Raw genomic sequence first — 20,448 nt, 5'->3', positions numbered from 1 at the left:
AGACTTTGTCCTTTCCTGCTGAAGGTTATAATTCTACTTCTGCTGTTCTGGCTTCCCTTTTTTAAAGAAAAATTGCTTATGAACCAACACAATTTTCATGTTATACTGCCATTATCCCTTACTCACCAGCCACATATTGATACATGTGTTGTAGCAAAACAGGAAGTACTATCATTTTACCATTTTACAGATGAGGGAACTGAGGTAAAGAAAGAGTAAAGAAATTTGTTTAAATTCATATATTAAATAGCAAAGCCAAGATTTGAATCTAGGTAATCTGACTTCACAACTGTACCTTTAACCACTGCGCTCTACAGAGAGGGAAGATGAGGAAATTTAAGAGGATGCAGTCTTCTGATGAAAAGTCTTGACTCTCACAGAAGTTTTTACATAGATTTGGATCACAGGTACTACTATTAACTTTGAGGTCAAATGATTGTGCTCAGGGGATGATTTTAGCAACAGCCTAAGAGATCTTTTGGGCTTTAAGACCTTCAATCTCCTTTCTGTTCAAATGAGAGAAGACTCACAAGAGAAGTTGTTCAAAAAATCCAAGAGTGCTAGCAAGAGAGTTCTCTTTGCTACCAACAGTTAGAATTTCAGTTAGAATCAGTAAAAAAAAAAATCTGTCAGTTTCAGATTTCAGTTAGAATCAGTAAAAAAAAAAATCTGTCATGAGAAAGAGGTAAACAGTTTGTGTCTGAAGAATTGAAAATAAGTTCTGCTAGAATCAATCCTGACTGTCCACAACATGAGTGTTTTAAGGAAGATATCTGTCTCTGGTTGTTTCTGACTTGTGTTAGTTGAGCTCTGCTGATCTTGTTGGAGCAACTCCAAACATTATTAAAGTCAGCCCTTGAGGAAATGAGCATTTTAAAATTGTTTGAAGTTTCATTACAAGTCCCTTTGGCAAAGACTCATTTTTAATTTAACTGAAAGTAAAGTAGAATTATTTTAGTGATTAAAGGAATTAATGAAACAAGGCAATGCTTATATACAGAACACCATCAAACCCTCCCTAAGCTAAAATATCTAATGGTTCTCTCTGGACTGTGTTTTTTTTCCACAAACTTGCCTTGAATCCACACCATCTACAGTTTTCCACCACTTGCTATGATGAACAGTTGATCTGTCAGTTTATATCAGGGTTTCTCAACCTTTTCTTCATTATTATCCCTAAAGAGAAAATTTTCTCTAATATAAAAAAATTAAATACCAAAGAATAAGATTTTGGTGGGTAAGGATAAGCTTTGGAGGTCCACAAACCATTGTACTATGTAAAAGTTTTTGATCCCCAGGAATGAAGTCTCACCCCTTAGAGGCAATATCATCCTCATTGAGATTGCGTGATCTCTACCTCTGCCCACGTTGTGACTTAGACTGGCTCCTTTCTTTTCTCTTAGTCTGCGTCTTTCAGCTTTCCCAAGCTTAGCACACATTCACTACCTCCAGAGTCATCCACAGCTCATTTCATCCTCCTGTAATTGCTGCTTTGATCAATAGTCTGATTGAATTTTGTAGGTTGAGCAATATTATCATAGATTTCTGCAATATTTCTTTGTAACTGTTCCAATATTTCTACTATGTATGTTTTCTTGCTGGTGAGATTGAAGATAAACATTGTCTAGTTTGTTTGTTTGTTTGTTTGCTAACAAGCAATGACTTGCAAGTGAATAATCACAAAAACATGAAAGATTTTTGGTATTTTGAGGGAATGGCAAAAATGTGGGTTTGAATAGTGGAAGATGAGATTGGAACAGTAATTTGAGGCCAGATTGTTATGGTTGCTTTTGGATGTTGTGATTGCATCTCCTTTTCTAATTTTAAGACACCTAAATATTAGATTTAAAGGAGATAAAATTGAAATAAATAATAAAGAATTACTAATGGAACCAAAAAAAGTGTGAACAATTTGAAGTCAAATAATGTGTCACTTATATGAGCCAAGTAAATTTATAAGTTTACCTGTGATAATTCCAATGATAAAATCTAATTGAGAAGTTTATAATCATACATAAAAGTAAAATCATTGCAGTATTATTTCTAGATGTTGCATTTATGTCTTAGTACTATAGACATATTCATTTAGGTTCTCTTCAGTGCTCTCTACTTTTATTTATAGGATGTGAAATTGACAGCAAGCAATGATGATTATTATTTTGTATTTGAAGATTATTTATATCAGGTAAGTTGAAAAATTAAAATATGTAATGTTCTTGTTTTAAGTTCTCTAACTCAGGATACTTTAGAAGGTATCTCTTTTGTTAACTGAATCTTCCTGAAATCCACTATGTTTATTTTTTATCGAATTAAATGTTCTAAGTTTGGGATAAAGTTGATTTTTGTTCTTACATGGGACTAGGTAGTAAGAGCTACATATCTGCTCCAACCAGGAGAGGTATATGCACAGATTTTTATATTTATATATATATATATATATATCAACTCTTTTGTAGATTCTATTCCCATACAGGTCATTTCAGAGTATGAGCAGAGTCCTCTGTGCTGTACAGTAGGTTATTATTAGTTATCTGTTTTATATATAGTAGTGTATATCTGTCAATCCCAGTCTCCCAATTTATCCCTCCCCCCATAACCATAAGTTTGTTTTCTACATCTGTGACTCTATTTCTGTTTTGTAAATAGGTTCATTTGTACCTTTTTTTTTTTTTTAGATTCCCCATATAAGCAATATCATATGATATTTGTCTTTGTCTGACTGACTTCACTCAGTATGACAATCTCTAGGTCCATCCACGTTGCTGCAAATGGCATTATTTCATTCTTTTTTATGGCTGAGTAATATTCCATTGTATATATGTACCACATCTTCTTTATCCTTTCCTCCATCAATGGACATTTAGGTTGCTTCCATGTCCTGGCTATTGTAAATAGTGCTGCAATGAACATTGGGGTACGTGTATCTTTTCGAATTATGGTTTTCTCCAGATATATGCCCAGGAGTGGGATTGCTGGATCATATGGTAACCCTATTTTTAGTTTCTTAAGGAACCTCCATACTGTTCTCCATAGTGGCTGTACCAATTTACATTCCCACCACAGTGTAGGAGGGTCCCCTTTTCTCTACACCCTCTCCAGCATTTATTGTTTGTAGAGTTTTTGATTAGGCACGGATTCTTAAATTGAATGTCCAGTTCATATTTCAGTCATCCCAGGATGTTCAGAGAAAGCATTTTACATGATAGTTTTCTATTAAAGGCCTTGAATAAATAATTAAATGTTTTGAAATCAGTTTGAAGCATTGTGATTACTCTTTGATCATTTCATATGCTGATATTGTAGGTGTTTGGATTTACCTAGGTCTTTTTCATATCTACTAAAATAGAAACATCTTATCACAAATAGGAAATATGAAATTTATGTAGACTTGCTTAAATGATACACTTTTTTTTAAAGATCACACACACATAGATAGATAGATTAATAATTTGATTTTGAGTGAATGTCAGCATGTGTCATGGAGAAAATATCTAGATTCCACATGACAATTTCTGCTTCATTAAATGTAAATCAGTCCCAGCTGTCTGGATTAGCAGGTTTCTAATTGGTAATAGTGGTGGTAGTTGTGTGTCTGTTTAAGAAAAGAGTTAAATAAGATTCTCTCAAGAAGGTTTAGTTAATCATATATTCCAAGAACTAAATTCCAACGATTTTATAAAATTTATTTATAAAGCTAAAATTTGAAATAACCCTGGAAACAATTTTAAGGAAGTTTCGGTGATTTCAAATCTGCCATTAATTTTTTTTAATTTTAAAAAACAGTAAAGATTTAAAATCCCATTCTTTAACATAATTAAAAGTTGGAAAATACAAAAATCTAAAAGTTTATTTACTTATCTAGCTAATATGTAGCCTGGTACCTAATTCTTAGTACTCAGTAAAATTTTGAATGTACAGTAAAGTTAATGCTTCATTTATATATTAATGTTTGTTTCCATACTTAAGAAATATTGAGTGGAAATGATTAGTTTTGGTATTGTATCACAAGGAGGTCCACAGAACCATCCCTAGCAGAAAAGTCAAAATCAGTGAAAATTATTTAAAAAACAAAAATATTTAAAGTATCTGGAAGCTGTGTTAAGGCCATACATGAAGACAGCAACAAAAAAAAAACAAAAACAAAAAACATTTATTCAAGAAAAGCTACTAAATCTCAGAACAGTCTGTAGCACTTGAGTCGTGATGCACTCTCTCCCTCCCCTCACCCCCAGATCATCATGATGGAAGCTTCAATTCAGCTGAGTGTGGCCAGGAAGATGGGGTTCCCTTTCCCTATAACTTCTAGTCAAGGGCTGCAGTATCTCTATATGAGGTTCAGGTAACCAGTATTTCTCATACTCCTCAGCTCTGTGTTGCAGATGCTAAATTCCAGAAGAATGCTGCCAAGAAGTCAGGGGTTCCCTGCCTCCAACTCATAGGGCAGACCTCTGTGGAGAGCAGGTTTGAGTAACCTCCATATTTGTTTTCCGTAGTGGCTGTACCAACTTGCGTTCCCGCCAACAGTGCACTAGGGTTCCCTTTTCTCTGTACCCTCCCCAATACTTGTCTTTCTTTGTCTTGTCTTTTTGATGATAGCCATTTTAACAGGCCTGAGGTAATAACATATTGTGGGTTTGATTTGTATTTCCCTGATGATTATTGATGTTGAGTACCTTTTCATGTACCTGTTGGCCATTTGTATGTCTTCTTTAAAAAACTTCTATTCAGTTCCTCTGCCCATTTTTTAATTGGGTTTTTTTGTTTTTTGCTATTGTGTTGTAAGAATTCTTAATATATTTTGGATATTAACCCCTTATCAGATAGATGATTTGGAAATATTTTCTCCCATCCTGTAGGTTGCCTTTTCATTTTGTTGTTTCTTTCTTTTGCTTTATAGAAGCTTTTTAGTTTGATGTAGTCCCACTTATTTATTTTGCTTTTGTTGCTTGTGGTTTTACTGTCATATCCAGGAAATCTCTGTGAAGACCAGTGTCAAGGAGCTTTTTTTCTGTGTTTTCTTCTAGGAGTTTTATGGTACAGGTCTTACATTTAAGTCTTAAATCCATTTCACATTCATTTTTGTGAGTGGGGTAAGATACGAGTCTAATTTCATTCTTCTGCATGTGGTTATCCAGTTTTCCCAACCCTACTTATGATTGAAGATACTATCCTTTCTCCATTGAGTATTCATGGCTCCCTTGTTGACTATAGTTGACTATTTATGTGTGGTTTATTTCTGGGCTCTTGATTCTGTTCCGTTGGTTTCTGTGTCTATTTTTATGCCAGTGCTATACTATTTTGATTACTATAGCTTTGTAGTATAGCTTGAAATCAGGAAGTATGATGCTTTGTTATTCTTTCTTGAGATTGCTTTGGCTACTCAGGTTCTCTTGTGGCTCTATACAAATTTTAGGATTGTTTTTCTATTTCTGTGAAAAAAATGCCATTGGAATTTTAATAGGGATTGCATTGAATCTATAGATGGCTTTGGGTAGTATGGACATTTTAACAATGCTAATTCTTTGGATCCATGAACATTGGATATTGTTCCATTTGTTTGTGTCTTCTTCAGTTTCTTTCATCAAAGTCTTGTACTTTTCAGTGTACAGATCTTTCACCTCCTTGGTTAAATTTATTCCTTAGTATTTTATTGTTTTTGATGCTATAGTGAATGGAATTATTTATTTCTTTTTCAGATGTTTTGCTGTTAGTGTATAGAAACACAGCTGTTTTCTGTATGTTGATTTTGTATCCTGCAACTTTACTGAATTCATTGTTTAGTTCTAGCAGATTTTTGGTGGAATCCTTAGGATTTTCTACATATAAGATCGTATCATTTGCAAATAAAGATAATTTTATTTCTTTCTTTCCTGTTTGGATGCCTTCTTTTCTTTTTCTTGCCTCATTGCTCGGAGTGGTCTTGTAAAAACACCAATCAATTCATGTTACTTGTGAGATTAAAACCAAAAAGACCAAAATCCTTCATGAAGCCTACATGACCCTGCGTGCACTGGTCCACCTGTTCAGCCTCATTGTTCACCTCTGCCCTGACACTCTGGCACAGTGTATTCCAACCACTTTGATCTTTTACTCCTCAAGTTCACGCTACTTCTTTCTACCTCAGGGCCATGAGACCTGCAATTCCTTTGATGTAAAAGACTATTACCCTCCCCTCTTCCTCTAATAAATTCCTATTTTTCCTTCAGCTCTCAGCTAAAATATCACTTACTCACAAATACCTTCCCTGACCCACTCCCTGCTTCCCAACACAAACACACACACAAAGTCATGGCCATCTGAAGTATGCTTTTAAAGTCCTATGTAGTATTTTTCATACTTTTTATTTATAGTACTTTTTATAGCTTATTTGATTATTTTATAATTTCCCCCCATAAATGTTTAGTATTATGACACTAAACATGAATACATAAATTATAATATCAACCAAAGGCCAATAATCATATGATTTATAGTGTGTTGACTATTCCACTTCAGTGTGTGGGTAGAAAAAGTGTAAATTTGACAATTTCATCCCCTTTGGTGACTGGAAAGAAGAGGATTATCAATTTTAAGTTACAACTACAAAGGCTTTTTGGTGGTAGTAAAAGGGATTTGCCAGGCAACAAATCTGCCTCATTTGATGAACAGGGTCAGTAAGGATATCATTTTAAATGAGAGTAGTAACAATTTCTCCAAATAGTGCCAGAATTGGCCCTTGAGGATATATTCACCTCTGTGTACCCCATAAACTTGGGAAACATAACTTATAAGTGAGTCTGACAAACAGAACCATTTATAAACAATGGATGCATTCTCTGAGAGAAAGCAGATTGATCATCAGTAAATATTTATTGATTCTTATATGTAAATGATACCACCTTTGATGGGCTTACATTCTAGCTAAGGAGGCAAAAATGTTTTGAAATTGTTTTAAAGTGTTTATGTAAAGCATTGGATATTAAATTAATTAATATCACAGATAGTAAGTACTATAGGAGTGTGCTTTAACCTTTATTTTCCATTTTTATCATATTTTAGTCCAAATTGTATTATTTTTAGATTTCACATAATTTTTTCAGTCATACATCTCCTGGCCTCTGCTACTCTTAGTACTTTGTAAAGCTTTAATGTGGATCTTTATCCTTATAACATAAATAAAAGGATAATTATAACACCTAAGTTCTGTCTTTGGGAATTATGCAGAATTAAATTTTCCTCATGTGGATACTTTCCATGATCATACCTTTTAGTAATTAATTTTACAATTAGTCTGACTTATCAGAGAGAAGTTCATTTTAAGTAATAAAAATTATAATTGTATGTATTGAAAACAATATCATCAGAAATTGAGTTCTGATTTTTCAATGGGAAAAAAATTTTATCCCTATACGTGTGTTGTGCGTGCACACTTGTATGTGTATGTATGTATGAGATAAGAAAGAAGAAAGGCTTTTCTTGTCACTAATTATAGGCTTTCCTTTGGCAGAGCTGCCTAGCAACACAACTGCTCTGTGGGAAAATTGTTGATTGTAATGGAGTGAACTTAATGTTTCTGGCATGCTCTGTGTCATAACCAATTTATTGGGTTTTGTGACTAGGCTACAAAATTAGATAGCACGTGGCATTGCTGTGTCCATATATAGATGAGAAAACCTCCAGTAATCCCTCCTGAAGGAAAATCTGGGCCTATGCTACAAGGATACACAGGCACTCTTCTGAGTGACTCATGTTAGTTACCTAAATTTTATAAGCAACAACACTGAGCATTACAGAAATAATGTTTTGAGTAATAAGTCAACTTTTTTGTATTCCAAAGTTTAGTTTTTATTTTGCATGAAATTCTTAAAAATACTTCGTGTGCTGAAAGTTTAAATTATGTCAGAGTTTTAAAATGTGTTCAAACAGAAGACAACCCTTATTCCATGGAAATATATTGGGTAGTTTGACAATATCATTTTCAGGTTCTAGTACTTAATAGCATCATGACAACCTATAAAAGTTAACTTATTGTCCAAAGTATATAAAATATTTATAGGGGAGAATTTTTATATAGTAAAGAGAAGACATGGGAATTAATCTTTCTGTTGGGTGACAAATTCTCTACCATACGCTTGGCTTATCTAGCATATGCTTAGTAGGAATACTGACATATTAGAATATGCCATAGTTATACATATTTTAATGCCATTGAATGGTGTTCAAGAAAGGCCCAGGTGCAATCAGATATCCTTTATTCATGTCAAATTATTGAGTGTCTGTTCTGATACAGGCACTGTGTAAGGTGCTGCATAAGATGTTTATTAAGCTCACATTTCAGTGAAAAATGAGGTAAAGGCAAATACATAGTTATAATTTGATAAATGCTCTGATAGACGTTTATGCAATGTTGCATGCAAATACAATTAAAGGAGAAATAAATTCTGGGAGTAGTTCAGCTTAGCGGTGGCTTCAGAATAGAAATGTTATCTGAAATGTCTGGTTCTTTTTCCTTTAATTTAAAAATTAAAAATTTTTTTTATCGAAGTATGGTTGATATACAATAGTATATTATTTTCAGGTGTACAACATAGTGATTTGACATTTATATACATTACAAATTTATCACCGTGATAAGTCTAGTAACCATCTGTCACCATACAGAGTTATTCCAGTTATTATTGACTGTATTCCCTGTGCTGTACATTATATCCTCATGACTTCTTTGTTTTATAACTGGAAGTTTGTACTTCTTAATCCTCTTCACCTATTTCACTCAACCGCCCCACCCACCTCCCCTCTGGCTACCATCAATTTGTTCTCTGTATCTATGAATCTATTTCTGTTTTATTTTGTTTGTCTGTTTGTGGTTATTTTTTTTTACGATTCAACATATAAATGAAATCATGGTATTTGTCTTTCTCTGAGGAAATGTCTGGTTCTTAAAGGCAAGGAATTAGGAGACTGAGAAAAACAAAAATAAACATGAGCCATGTGCATATGGTGATTAGTGAGGAGAGATTAGCTTTTCATGGCAGTGAACAACTCTGGCGGTTCAGGCTAACCTTAATGAGCACTTGATATAGAACAAGGTCTGTGTGAACAGAGAGAGAGAACAAATGTGAAAGACATGTCAATACCATGACCTATCATTATAATCACTTCCTCCTGAATACATGTTCAACTCCCTCACCCTTCTCCCAATTTCTAGTAGTAATTACCTGACAAAACCTTAATCCTGGTTAAGTACAACTCTCCACCAATTCTGTGGCTGCAGTGTGCATTTGAAAGTGGCTGGAGAAAATCATGCAACCATGATAACTGGTTTGATTTAAATTCATGACCTTTAACCTCAAGAGAGTCCTTACTTCTGCTCGGCATTTCTACTCCATTTCCCTACTCCAGTCATTCATCCATTCTCCTAGAGGACTTCTCATACCTCCTCTCTCTTCAGATCTCCACTTCTTCTCTCTCAGGTAATGACTTTGAGTCCTGTTTCTGAAAAAAATAGAAGTTCTGAGAACCGCCCTCCACCACACGTATTCCAACTACCTGCCTCTGCACCCATATATTCAGCTTTCCCTTCCTCTCATTATGGATAAACTGCCCGGGCTTTTATTTATAACAAAACCAATCCCTGCATTTGGACACTGAAACTCATCTTCCCTCGGTACTCAAAGGCAGTGCAATTGTTAGTTTTTCCATCGTCAATTTTACCATTTCTATTGGATCACTCCTCTTAGTATACAAATGCGTGGTTATTTCTCTCAATCTGAAAAACAAAGCAAAATAAAGTGAAACAAAAATCTTCCTTATCCCTTCCAGCTACTGCCCCATTCCCCTGTTCCCTTATTTGGCAAAACTTCTTTTAAAAAAATCTGCAGGTATTGTTTCTAAGTCCCATCCTCCTATTCTCTCTTGAACCTTCCTTAATCAGTCTTTTTTTGCCCAGCTGTCCTACTGAAGATCACGAGTGATTTCATATTGCTGAATCCAATGGTCATTTCTCAGTTTTCACCTTACTTTATCTGTTTGGTCACTCAATCATGCCTTCTCTTTGATTCTGTTTCTTCAGCTGGCTTCTAGGATATCATGCTTTCTGGTTCCCTTCTATCTTACTGTCTGGCATTCTCATTCACCTTAGCTGATTTCTCTTCATCTCCCTGTCATACCCTGGAGTACGCCAAGGATAAGTCCTTGGACCTCTTTTTTCCCCCCATCTTTGCCATTGGTGATCTCATATATTCTCCTAAGTTTAAGTACCATCTGTACACTGACAACTTCCAAATTTATATTTATCTTTAATTTATATTTGTCTTTTTGGGCTTTCTGGACCTCTCCCTTCAACCTTAGGCTTATTTATCTGGTCCCAGTGACCTGTTCCAAAATCTTATTATCCCAGGCTTATTTCCTGACCACTTTTAGGTTCCTAATTAAAATACACATCAAACTTCTCCCAATATATATATACATGTGAGTATGCGTTATCCCTCTTGTCTGCATTATTTTTCTCTGTAGCACTTACCACCATATAACATACAATATATTTTGCTTCTTTCCCTCTGTCTTCCTTCACAAAAACATAAACACTATGAGGACAGGGATTTGTTGTTGTTGTTGTTTCATTCATGGCTGTATTCTCAGTCTTTAGAACAGTGCCTGCCACATAGTAGGAGTAAATACTTGTAGGTAGGTAACTAGGTAGGAAGGAAGGAAGAGAGGGAGGGAGGGAGGCAAGGAGGGAGGGAGGGAGGAGCAAGGAGAAAGGAGAAGGGAGGGAGGGAGGGAGGGAAGGAGGGAGGGAGAGAAAGAGGAAGAAGGAAGAAACTATCAGAGGTAGAATCAGGAGGATTTTGGTAATTGGCTAAATATGCAGGTTGAGAGAGAAGGAAGAATCAAGAATGACTTGAGTTTTCAGGCTTTGGATAGTTATAAGCATGGTGATAACAAGAGTTAAGATTAGAAAAACAGGAAGGATGTGTAAGGTTGGAAGTCAGGGGGATGGAGCAGAGAAAGATTTTTAAAGTATATTTTTCTCCATAAGAAGGTAACAAGAAGATGAGAGCCCATGCCCAAGCAAGAAGCTAGACCAGAAAAAGTCTTTGTTTTTTATTTTTCTCCCTGTATTCTCTAATGATTGTAAGTGAGATTATCAGCACTATCTGTGTCATTTATTTATGGAGTGCTTATTAGGTGCCAAGGTCTGCTCTAGACACTTTACGTACTTTACAGCTAATTCTTACAACACCCTGTAAGGTAGCTTTATTTCTGTTTTACAGATGAAGAAGCAGAGGCTCAGAGCCCAAACTCATACAGCTACCAGGACCCAGGCTAGGTCCATTCAGTTTCAAAGCCCTGTAAGCCACATTGCTCTTTGATTTATGAAAATTTAAGTCAGGGCAGAGTGCTTCAAAAAGTGATTCTTGAAATTTTATCGTTCAAAAATTCTCCAGATTAGTTTGGATAGAAATGCAAGAGCACCACAAATTTAAAAATTGTGTAATAGTTGTAAGTTAAAGTGATTGCCCAATTGATACACATTGTTTCTTAATTGCTTTTTATTACATAAATAACTTATTTCTCAAAAACATTCATTATAAACATATTTTCAAAAGACTAAAGAAAGCTATAGGCCCATGTAAATCTTTTACAGCTGTACGTAGAAACGTTAGGTGTAATTCTGCTATATAAACTGTAGTTCAGACTTACACATCCAACTTGTGCTTCCACTTACAGCTTTCAAAATAAAATAAATCATTACTATATATACCCTCATCCTCATAAAGTTCAATTTTTACTTAATCAGTGAGTAATCAAAGTTAAATTTTCTAGTTAATTTGATTGAGACTGTCATCTTCATATAGTCACATTTCTAGCAAATTTACAGTTGAACTATCACTTCATTACAGATACAAAATTGGAATATCAGAAGTTAAAACAACAACTCAGGTTAGAACAGGAGTTGGTAGCTCGTTGCTTGCATGCTAGGGTTGCACATCAGTACATAATGTGTAACATCCCACCTCTGGCTTATCACACTATAGTCACCAAGGTTCTCTCAAGAACAGTCTCAGATATCTTGTCTGCTCTAAGGCAATAAGGACTTGAGAGGTATATATTTAAGCACAGAGCTTCTCCTAACATCACTATGTTCCCACCAGTTTCTAAGGGAAAGTTGATACAAACATTTTTTTAGGAATTGTTTTCCCTCTAGGCAATGGTAGAAGGATATTTGTAAGTATACTTTTCTTTTGCATTATTTTACTTTAATTGTATTAGCTTATTAGTAGCTGTATTAGTTTGTTATAATTATATTAATTGTATAACTTTTTTAGTTATATTAATTGTATTAGCTTATTATTGCTGCTATAACAAATTAACATAAATTTAGTGGCTTAAAACGAAACAAGTGTATTCTCCTACAGTTCTGTCTGAAGATCGGGAAGTCTTTTGAAATGGGCATTAGTGGGCTAAAATCAAGCTCTTGTCAGGGCTGTCTGTGTTCCTTCTGGAGGCTCTGGAGAAGAGTACATTCCCTTGCCTTTTCCATCTTGTTGGGTACATCTGCATTCCTTGGCTCATGATCCCTTTCTCCATCTTCAAAGCCAGCAGACAGCATCTTCAAATCTCTCTTTTTCTGACTATGCTGCCTCTCTTTTTCATTTATGAGGATTCTTGTGATTACACTGGGCCTAATGAGATAATCTAAAACAATCTGATTATCTAAAGACCTTCAGTTTAATCACATCTGCAAAATTCCTTTTGTCATGTAAGTTAGCATGTCCACAGGTTGCAGGGATTAAGGTGTAGGTATCCTTGGAGGCCACAGTGGTACTGGAAGGTTTGACAAGAGAAGAGACTAATATTATTTACTGGTTTGATAACATTTCATGGATTTAGAATTTTTTAGAACCTAATGATTTACTAAATTATTTGCAAATATTTATCACATTTATAGGTCTAAAAATAAAAATGATTATGATAATTTCACAATATATACAAATATTGAATCATTATTTTATATACCTGAAACTAATATAATGTTATATGTCAATTACATCTCAATAAAAAAACTATATGATTATGTCAGTAGATGCCCCAAACATATTGAATAACATTTATTCAACATTTTTTAAAATTGTGGTAAAAAAACCGCTTTATAAAATTTACTATTTTAACCATTTCTAAGTGTACAATTCAGCAGTGTTAAGTATATTCACATTTTTATGAAACCTAACATCCTTTTTTTGTACTAACTCTTTATACACTAGAATGGAAGTGTATTTTATTGACTTATGAATAATATTTTTGTGAAACCAACATTTGCCATCTTAATGTAAGTTAATGTTATTTAATGTTGAAATATTAGAGATGTCCCCACTAAAGCAAGGAAAGAACATGAGTCATTTTGGAATTTCTAGCCAATGAATAAGATAAGAAAAATAAAATGATAGATACCAGAAAGGATACAAAATTATTATCAAATATAGAAATTCAAAGGAATTAACTGAAAACCATTAGAACTATAATTCAATTAAATGCCTGTTTATGAAATAAAATATTGAAATCATTTACTCTTTTCAACATGAGAAGTAATCATTTGGAATATATAATGGAAAATAAAGAGCCAGGCAACATAAATCCTTTATTCCTGAAGAGGGATCTGGGTGGCACATCCCAGTGACCACTACATACTGCTACCATCTTAGTCCCAGCCACTGTCAATGGTCTTCTATAGGGCCTCCCTGCTTCTGCCCTTGTCCCCCATGGCCAATTCTCTTCACAGTGGCTAGAGTGATCCTTGTAAAATAAATTAGGTCATTTCACTCCTCTGCTGAAAACCCCGCAGTGGATCTCCATTTCACTTCCAATAAAAGCCAATACCCTGACAATGGCCCACAATGCCTTGCATAATTTGGCCTCTTTTTACCTCTCTCATATATCTCTTTCTACTCATCTGCTCCAGCCACACTTGTATCCATGCTGTTACTCCAGTACATCAGGCATACTCCTGCCTTAGCACCTTTGCAGTTATTGGTTCTTCTGCCTGGTGTGCCCTTCCTCCAGATATCTATGTTAACTTCCTCAAGTTCTTTCAAGTCTTTGATCAGATGTTACCTTCTCAATGAAGCCCACCCTGACCATCCTCTTTAAAATGGCAATCACCCTTCCCCATTTCCCCTTTGCTTTTTTCCCAATAGCACTTCCCACCTAATACATTATATGATGTAAGTATTTATAATGTTTGCTATTTATTACCCCCCACCATAATTAAGCTCCACAAGAGAGGTTTTTTATTTATTTGTTTGTCTGTTTCCTTTGTTGTATCCCAAGCACCAAGCAGCTGTAACAGTACCTGGTACATAGTAGAAACAAAAAGAAAGAATTAGTATACTGATTAAAATAAAAGTCTGAGGAAGTTATCCAGAATGGAGCATAGAGGGATGAAAGTAATTAAGAGATATGGCAGGTTGAATAAGTGTCGGTCAATCTTACATCTACAGGAATCAGGTAGAAGTGAATAGAGAATGTGAGAGAGGCATCATTCAAAAAGATAGTGTCTGAGAATTTTCCAGAAATGAGGATAAACAAAATTTCAAGGTGAAGAAACATGATAATCTTAAACCATAGAAATAAAAACAAACCCAAAATTAAATATACTGGTGGGGGGGGAGGAACTACAGAATATAGAATAAAATTTAATAGTAGTAGTGGTGGTAGTAGTAATTGCAGCTAACATTGTAATAATACCATGTGCTAGGCACTGCTTTACGCACTTTATGTATATTAATTAATCCCCACAATAGACTTTGATGTAGGTATTATTATTGTGTGCAGAGAGGAAACTGAGACACCAAGAAGTCCAGGAACTTTCCCAGTGTCACACAACTAGTACATGGTAGGGCTAGAATTTGAATTCCAGCAGTCTAGTTTCAAAATAAATTCCAGATGGGTTAATGATTTTACCACAAAATGAATCTATCAAAAATGCTAGACAAAATTTCCTGTTTTAGTCAGGATGCACTAGATTATACTGTGGCAACATGTAAATCCAAAATCTCAGTGGCTTAAAACAGCAAAAGTTTATCTCATGCTCATGGTTATGTCCATCCCAGATAGGATGGGGATGTAGTTCTGTGTCATCCTCACTCCAGGACCCAGGCTGATGTCATACCCACTATCTGGAACACCGGTGGTTTCCATGCAGGGGGAAAGAGGGAACCTGGTTAACTACTCTGGTTCTTGAAGCTTCTGTTCAGAAACTTTCAAGTGACATGTATCTCTTTCATTGAGTAAAGAGCAAATCACATGGCCACACCTAACACCAAAGTGGCCAGAAAAGATAAGCTAACATATGTTCCCAAAGGGGAAGAACCAGAAATATTTGATGAAAAACAACAATGGCTTTCATAATTTAGGTGAATATATAGAGAACATTATAAATGTGGGAAGGGACTTTCTAAGCATGAAAGTATTGGTAGATTTGAGCATATAAAAATTTAAAATATCTCTGTGTCAAAAATAATTAACAAATTATTGAGCAAAGCCATTTATAATATATAATTAGACCAAAGTTTAACATCCTTAATATATAAAAATTTAAACAAATCAATAATTTAAAAAATATTAATTTTAAAATGTACTAAGATGATAAACTGGAAAATAACAAAAGAAATGCAAATGGAAAGGTGTTCAATCTCATTAGTAATTAAAGCACTGTGCCATTTTTTACCTATAAGATGATAATAAACCACTTTGATGAGAATAAGAGAAAATGTGCACTATCCTACTGCTGTCTATGTTAAAAACTAAAACAAAACCTTTCTGGAGGTTGAACTATCACTTCATTACAGATACAAAATTGGATCATGTATCAAAATTGGCAACATGTATCAAAAGTTTTACATTTAAAATACCCATCACTTTGACCAGACAGCTAGTCCAGTTTTAAGAATTTAAATAAAGGTGTACATAAATATTTAGCTGTAAGGAAGTTCACTGCAACATTGTTTATAGCTGGGGAAAAGTGGAAATAATTAAATGTTCAACAATAAAAGACAGGTTAAATAAACTATTGTTCATCTGTATAGTGGATTATTCTGCAGCATTTAAAAATGTGGGTATAAAATACTTATTTTATAATTTTTTTTTACAGATTTATTTACTTTATTTATTTTTAAAATTTTGGCTGTGTTGGGTCTTTGTTGCTACGCATGGGCTTTCTCTAGTTGCGGCGAGCGGGGGCTACACTTCGTTGCGGTGTGCGGGCGTCTCATTGCAGTGGCTTCTCTTGTTGTGGAGCACAAGGCGTGCGGTCTTCAGTAGTTGTGTCACGTGGGCTCAGTAGTTGTGGCTCATGGGCTCTAGAGCACAGGCTCAGTAGTTGTGGCACATGGGGTTAGTTGCTCCACAGCATGTGGGATCTTCCCGGACCAGGGATCGAACCCGTGTCCCCTGCATTGGCAGGTGGATTCTTAACCACTGTGCCACCAGGGAAATCCCTTATTTTATAATACTGAGAGAAAGTAGAGTAAAGAACAGTATGCATAATCCTATTTTGTTGGAAAAATTTATGTATGTATGTATAAGAACAGCCCGGAAGGATATACATCAAAATATTAACACTGGTGGGATTGTGGGTGTTCTTTCTCCATTTTTTAATTATCTCTATTTCTAATTTTTTTTCTAATTTTTATCATAAACATGTATTGCTTGCATAGTCTTTTAAAATATAAAAATAAATCAGAGCAGTGGTTGGTACGCATCTCACCACTGCGCCTGACTGATGCCCAGTCTCCATATCTATCCTGTTTCTAAAGCTGGGCCCCTTTCTTGTGTCTTGAACTCATGGTTCCCTCTCCATTCACTCCTGCTGCTAGTCCAGCCCTGATTTTGTTCCCCAGTTCTGTTAACTGGGCTTCTGCCTTTTTCTGTTATTTCTGAATTCTTTTCTCAGTAACATCTTTTGAATCCCAGGACTTCTAATACCAGGACCTAGATTTCCTGTCACTAATCACCTTCCTGGGGATTGGTTCCCTGCCTCCAGGCTGGTATCAACAATCCAGTTCCTCCTACTGGACATCTTTGATTTTGACTTTCTGCCCTACCTATTTTCCTCTCCAGGTAGAGTTGCCATATCTACCTGCTGGTCAGGACAACCAGCTTCTAACCTGTGTTGGGCTGCCACTTGTTCTACTGCTGCTAATCCCTTCTAGATACCATGAATTGCCTTCCCTCCCACCCTGACATGCCCACTGCCAGCTGCTGCATCCCAGCAATGAGGCTGGTTCCAGTTTCCTGCACTTTTCAAACTGCTCTGTGCCATCGTAGTTACCTAGGTTCCCCCCTCTACATTTCTTATCTTATTAAATTTCTTCAAGTTGGTTCTTTTTTCCAGATTAAAAATACACTAAAAGAATCAACTGGTCAACATCACTAATTATTAGAGAAATGCAAATCAAAACTACAGTGAGGTATCACCTCACACCAGTCAGAATGGCCATCATCAAAAAATCTACAAACAATAAATGCTGGAGAGGGTGTGGAGAAAAGGGAAACCTCTTGCACTGTTGATGGGATGTAAATTGATACAGCCACTATGGAGAACAGTAGGCAGGTTCCTTAAAAAACTAAAAATAGAACTACCATATGACCCAGCAATCCCACTACTGGACATATACCCTGAGAAAACCATAATTCAAAAAGAGTCATGTACCACAATGTTCATTGCAGCTCTGTTTACAATAGCCAGGACATGGAAGCAACCTAAGTGTTCATCGACAGATGAATGGATAAAGAAGATGTGGCACATATATACAATGGAATATTACTCAACCATAAAAAGAAACGAAATTGAGTTATTTGTAGTGAGGTGGATGGACCTAGAGTCTGTCATACAGAGTGAAGTAAGTCAGAAAGAGAAAAACAAATACCATATGCTAACACATACATATGGAATCTAAAAAAAAAAAAAATGGTAATGAAGAACCTAGGGGCAGGACAGGAATAAAGACACAGACATAGAGAATGGACTTGAGGACACGGGGAGGGGGAAGGGGAAACTGGGACGAAGTGAGAGAGTGGCATGGACTTACATATACTACCAAATGTAAAATAGATAGCTAGTGGGAAGCAGCTGCACAGCACAGGGAGATCAGCTCAGTGCTTTGTGACCACCTAGAGGGGTGGGATAGGGAGGGAGACGCAAGAGGGAAGAGATATGGGAACATATGTATACGTATAACTGATTCACTTTGTTATAAAGCAGAAATTAACACACCATTGTAAAGCAATTATACTCCAATAAAGATGTTAAAAAAAAAAAAAGAATCAACTGGTCGTTAGTAACTTGCATTTTCTGCTGTTGTTTAAGGTTTAGGTGACTAACAGTGAGAAATCTTTGGATGAACTTTGCCCATCGCACTTGGTATCTACTGTAACACTTACCATAGGTGTACCAATAGAGGGCACTCTTCCCATTGAGAGGCACAGTACTGAACTTGAAAGATTCTACCTCAGTGCCTCTCAAGCAGAAGTAGCAATGAATTACCTGTTATAAAACAGTGCTTACATATATATGGAATCCAAAAAAAAAAAAAAAAAATGGTTCTGAAGAACCTAGGGGCAGGACAGGAATAAAGACACAGATGTAGAGAATGAACTTGAGGACACGGGGAGGGGGAAGGGTAAGCTGGAACGAAGTGAGAGAGTGGCATGGACATATATACACTACCAAATGTAAAACAGATAGCTAGTGGGAAGCAACTGCATAGCACTGGGAGATCAGCTCTGTGCTTTGTAACCATCCAGAGGGGTGGGACAGGGAGGGGTGGGATAGGGAGGGTGGGAGGGAGACGCAAGAGGGAAGGGATATGGGGATATATGTATATGTATAGCTGATTCACTTTGTTATACAGCAGAAACTAACACAACATTGTAAAGCAGTTATACTTCAATAAAGATGTTTAAAAAAAATAAAATAAAAACTACACAAGTTAACACAACATTGTAATTCAACCATATTTCAATAAAAAATAAAGGAAAAAAACCAGTGCTTAATTGTTTTCTCCAATGTTGTACCCAGGTATTACTTTGTTTCTCCCGAGATACATCTGTGTTGGGTCACTTTGCATACAGCAGTGCTTCACCACCGAAATCATACATAAGAGGTAAAATTTTAGTATATAAAGGAGGTATTCTTTAACACTTACATAATCATGCCAAGACTGCTTATTTTATAGCATATATTAGTTGTCAAAATTTTTGTTGTAAATTATTTAATAAGATGTCTCTCAGGTTATTTTAACCATCTTTCATTCCCACTTAAATCAGTGCCCAAGCCACTTATCTCAGATCACAGGAAAGTGGTTCCCAAAAACAGCGTTTAAAATTACTTCTTTATTTTTCCTGTTTGCTCTCTCCTCTGTTGCTATTTTTGCCATATCTGTTGACTTTTATTTACCCTTCTAACTATGAGTTTATCAGTTGAATTTGCTTTTTCTTTTTTTTTTTTTTTGCTTTCTTTATTACTTCTCTCAAAATGTTATACCACACTTAAAGTTTGATATAATTTATATGCTATTAGCTTTCTTAATTCTAATTTTAGTGCTTTCTTCTCTTTATCACTAGCTGCCTACAAGATAATGCTATTTCAGTATCCTGCTATCACCTGGCAATTGAACTAATTTCAGCTGGAAGCCTTTCCCCGATTTCTCCTTTTTATTAAGTAGTGAACACCCAGCACTGAAAGCTTATAAGCCTATTGTGTATGGTCATTCTGCTGTTCCCATAAAGAAAGATGCTGTTTGTCCTGTATCTCCTAAGTCCAACTGTCTGCCTCATTACTACAACCCCTGCCCTAAGACAGGCCCACATTCCCAGTACTGGGATCAGGCTCCCCCCACTTGGGGACTCTCTTGATAGAGACATTTGGTTTACTTGTTTGTTTCTTTCACATCATCTGCTGAAAAACTGATTATAGAACTTATCTAATGGACTTACCTCTAAATTCAGCCAAATTTTAATTCAGCCCTCCATCAGTTGATCCTGTCTTAACCTAGCTAACTTTGATTCTCTGTTTATTCCACATTACCCCATTTTCATTCTAAGCCTCTATATATTCCCTAAACATGGAAGGATTCCCACTCCTCCGCCTCCAAAATCATAGGTTCTTGAAGAACTAGCCTATATCTCACAGTATCAGAAAAACTCAGATTATTTCCTTCTATGTAGGGAAAAACCCAATTCTTTCCTACTGTGTTTTGCTCCTGTGTTTTTAATTTACTACTCACACAAAGCGCTTCACTTCTGACACTTTTGGTCGCACATATGTGGGGACAAATAACCACAATAACACGCTAGTCTTGACACCACCTGGGTATGCTACAGTTTAACTCAATTCTAACACTGTCTACCTAGAGATGCTGTCAGATCCCACAGGTTAAGGACTCAGTTCTCACATACATACACACA

General features: G+C 35.6%; 1 protein-coding gene across 2 annotated transcripts in view; it reads left to right on the top strand.

Moving 5' to 3' along the window:
- Window positions 1-20,448, top strand: part of TBC1D19 (TBC1 domain family member 19) — a 209,833-nt gene that overhangs the window by 103,212 nt on the left and 86,173 nt on the right. For both annotated transcript variants that reach the window (XM_082389264.1, XM_082389265.1), the window contains 2 exons: window positions 2,123-2,185; window positions 19,061-19,145. In XM_082389264.1, the coding sequence (XP_082245390.1) occupies window positions 2,123-2,185; window positions 19,061-19,145 (148 nt within the window). The remainder of the gene's footprint in view (window positions 1-2,122; window positions 2,186-19,060; window positions 19,146-20,448) is intronic.

Source organism: Balaenoptera borealis (assembly GCF_965194805.1).
Source record: "Balaenoptera borealis genome assembly, chromosome: 4".
Taxonomy (NCBI): Eukaryota; Metazoa; Chordata; class Mammalia; order Artiodactyla; family Balaenopteridae; genus Balaenoptera; species Balaenoptera borealis.
Note: the sequence above shows the minus strand (reverse complement) of the source record. Positions and strands in the feature narration are given on the sequence as shown.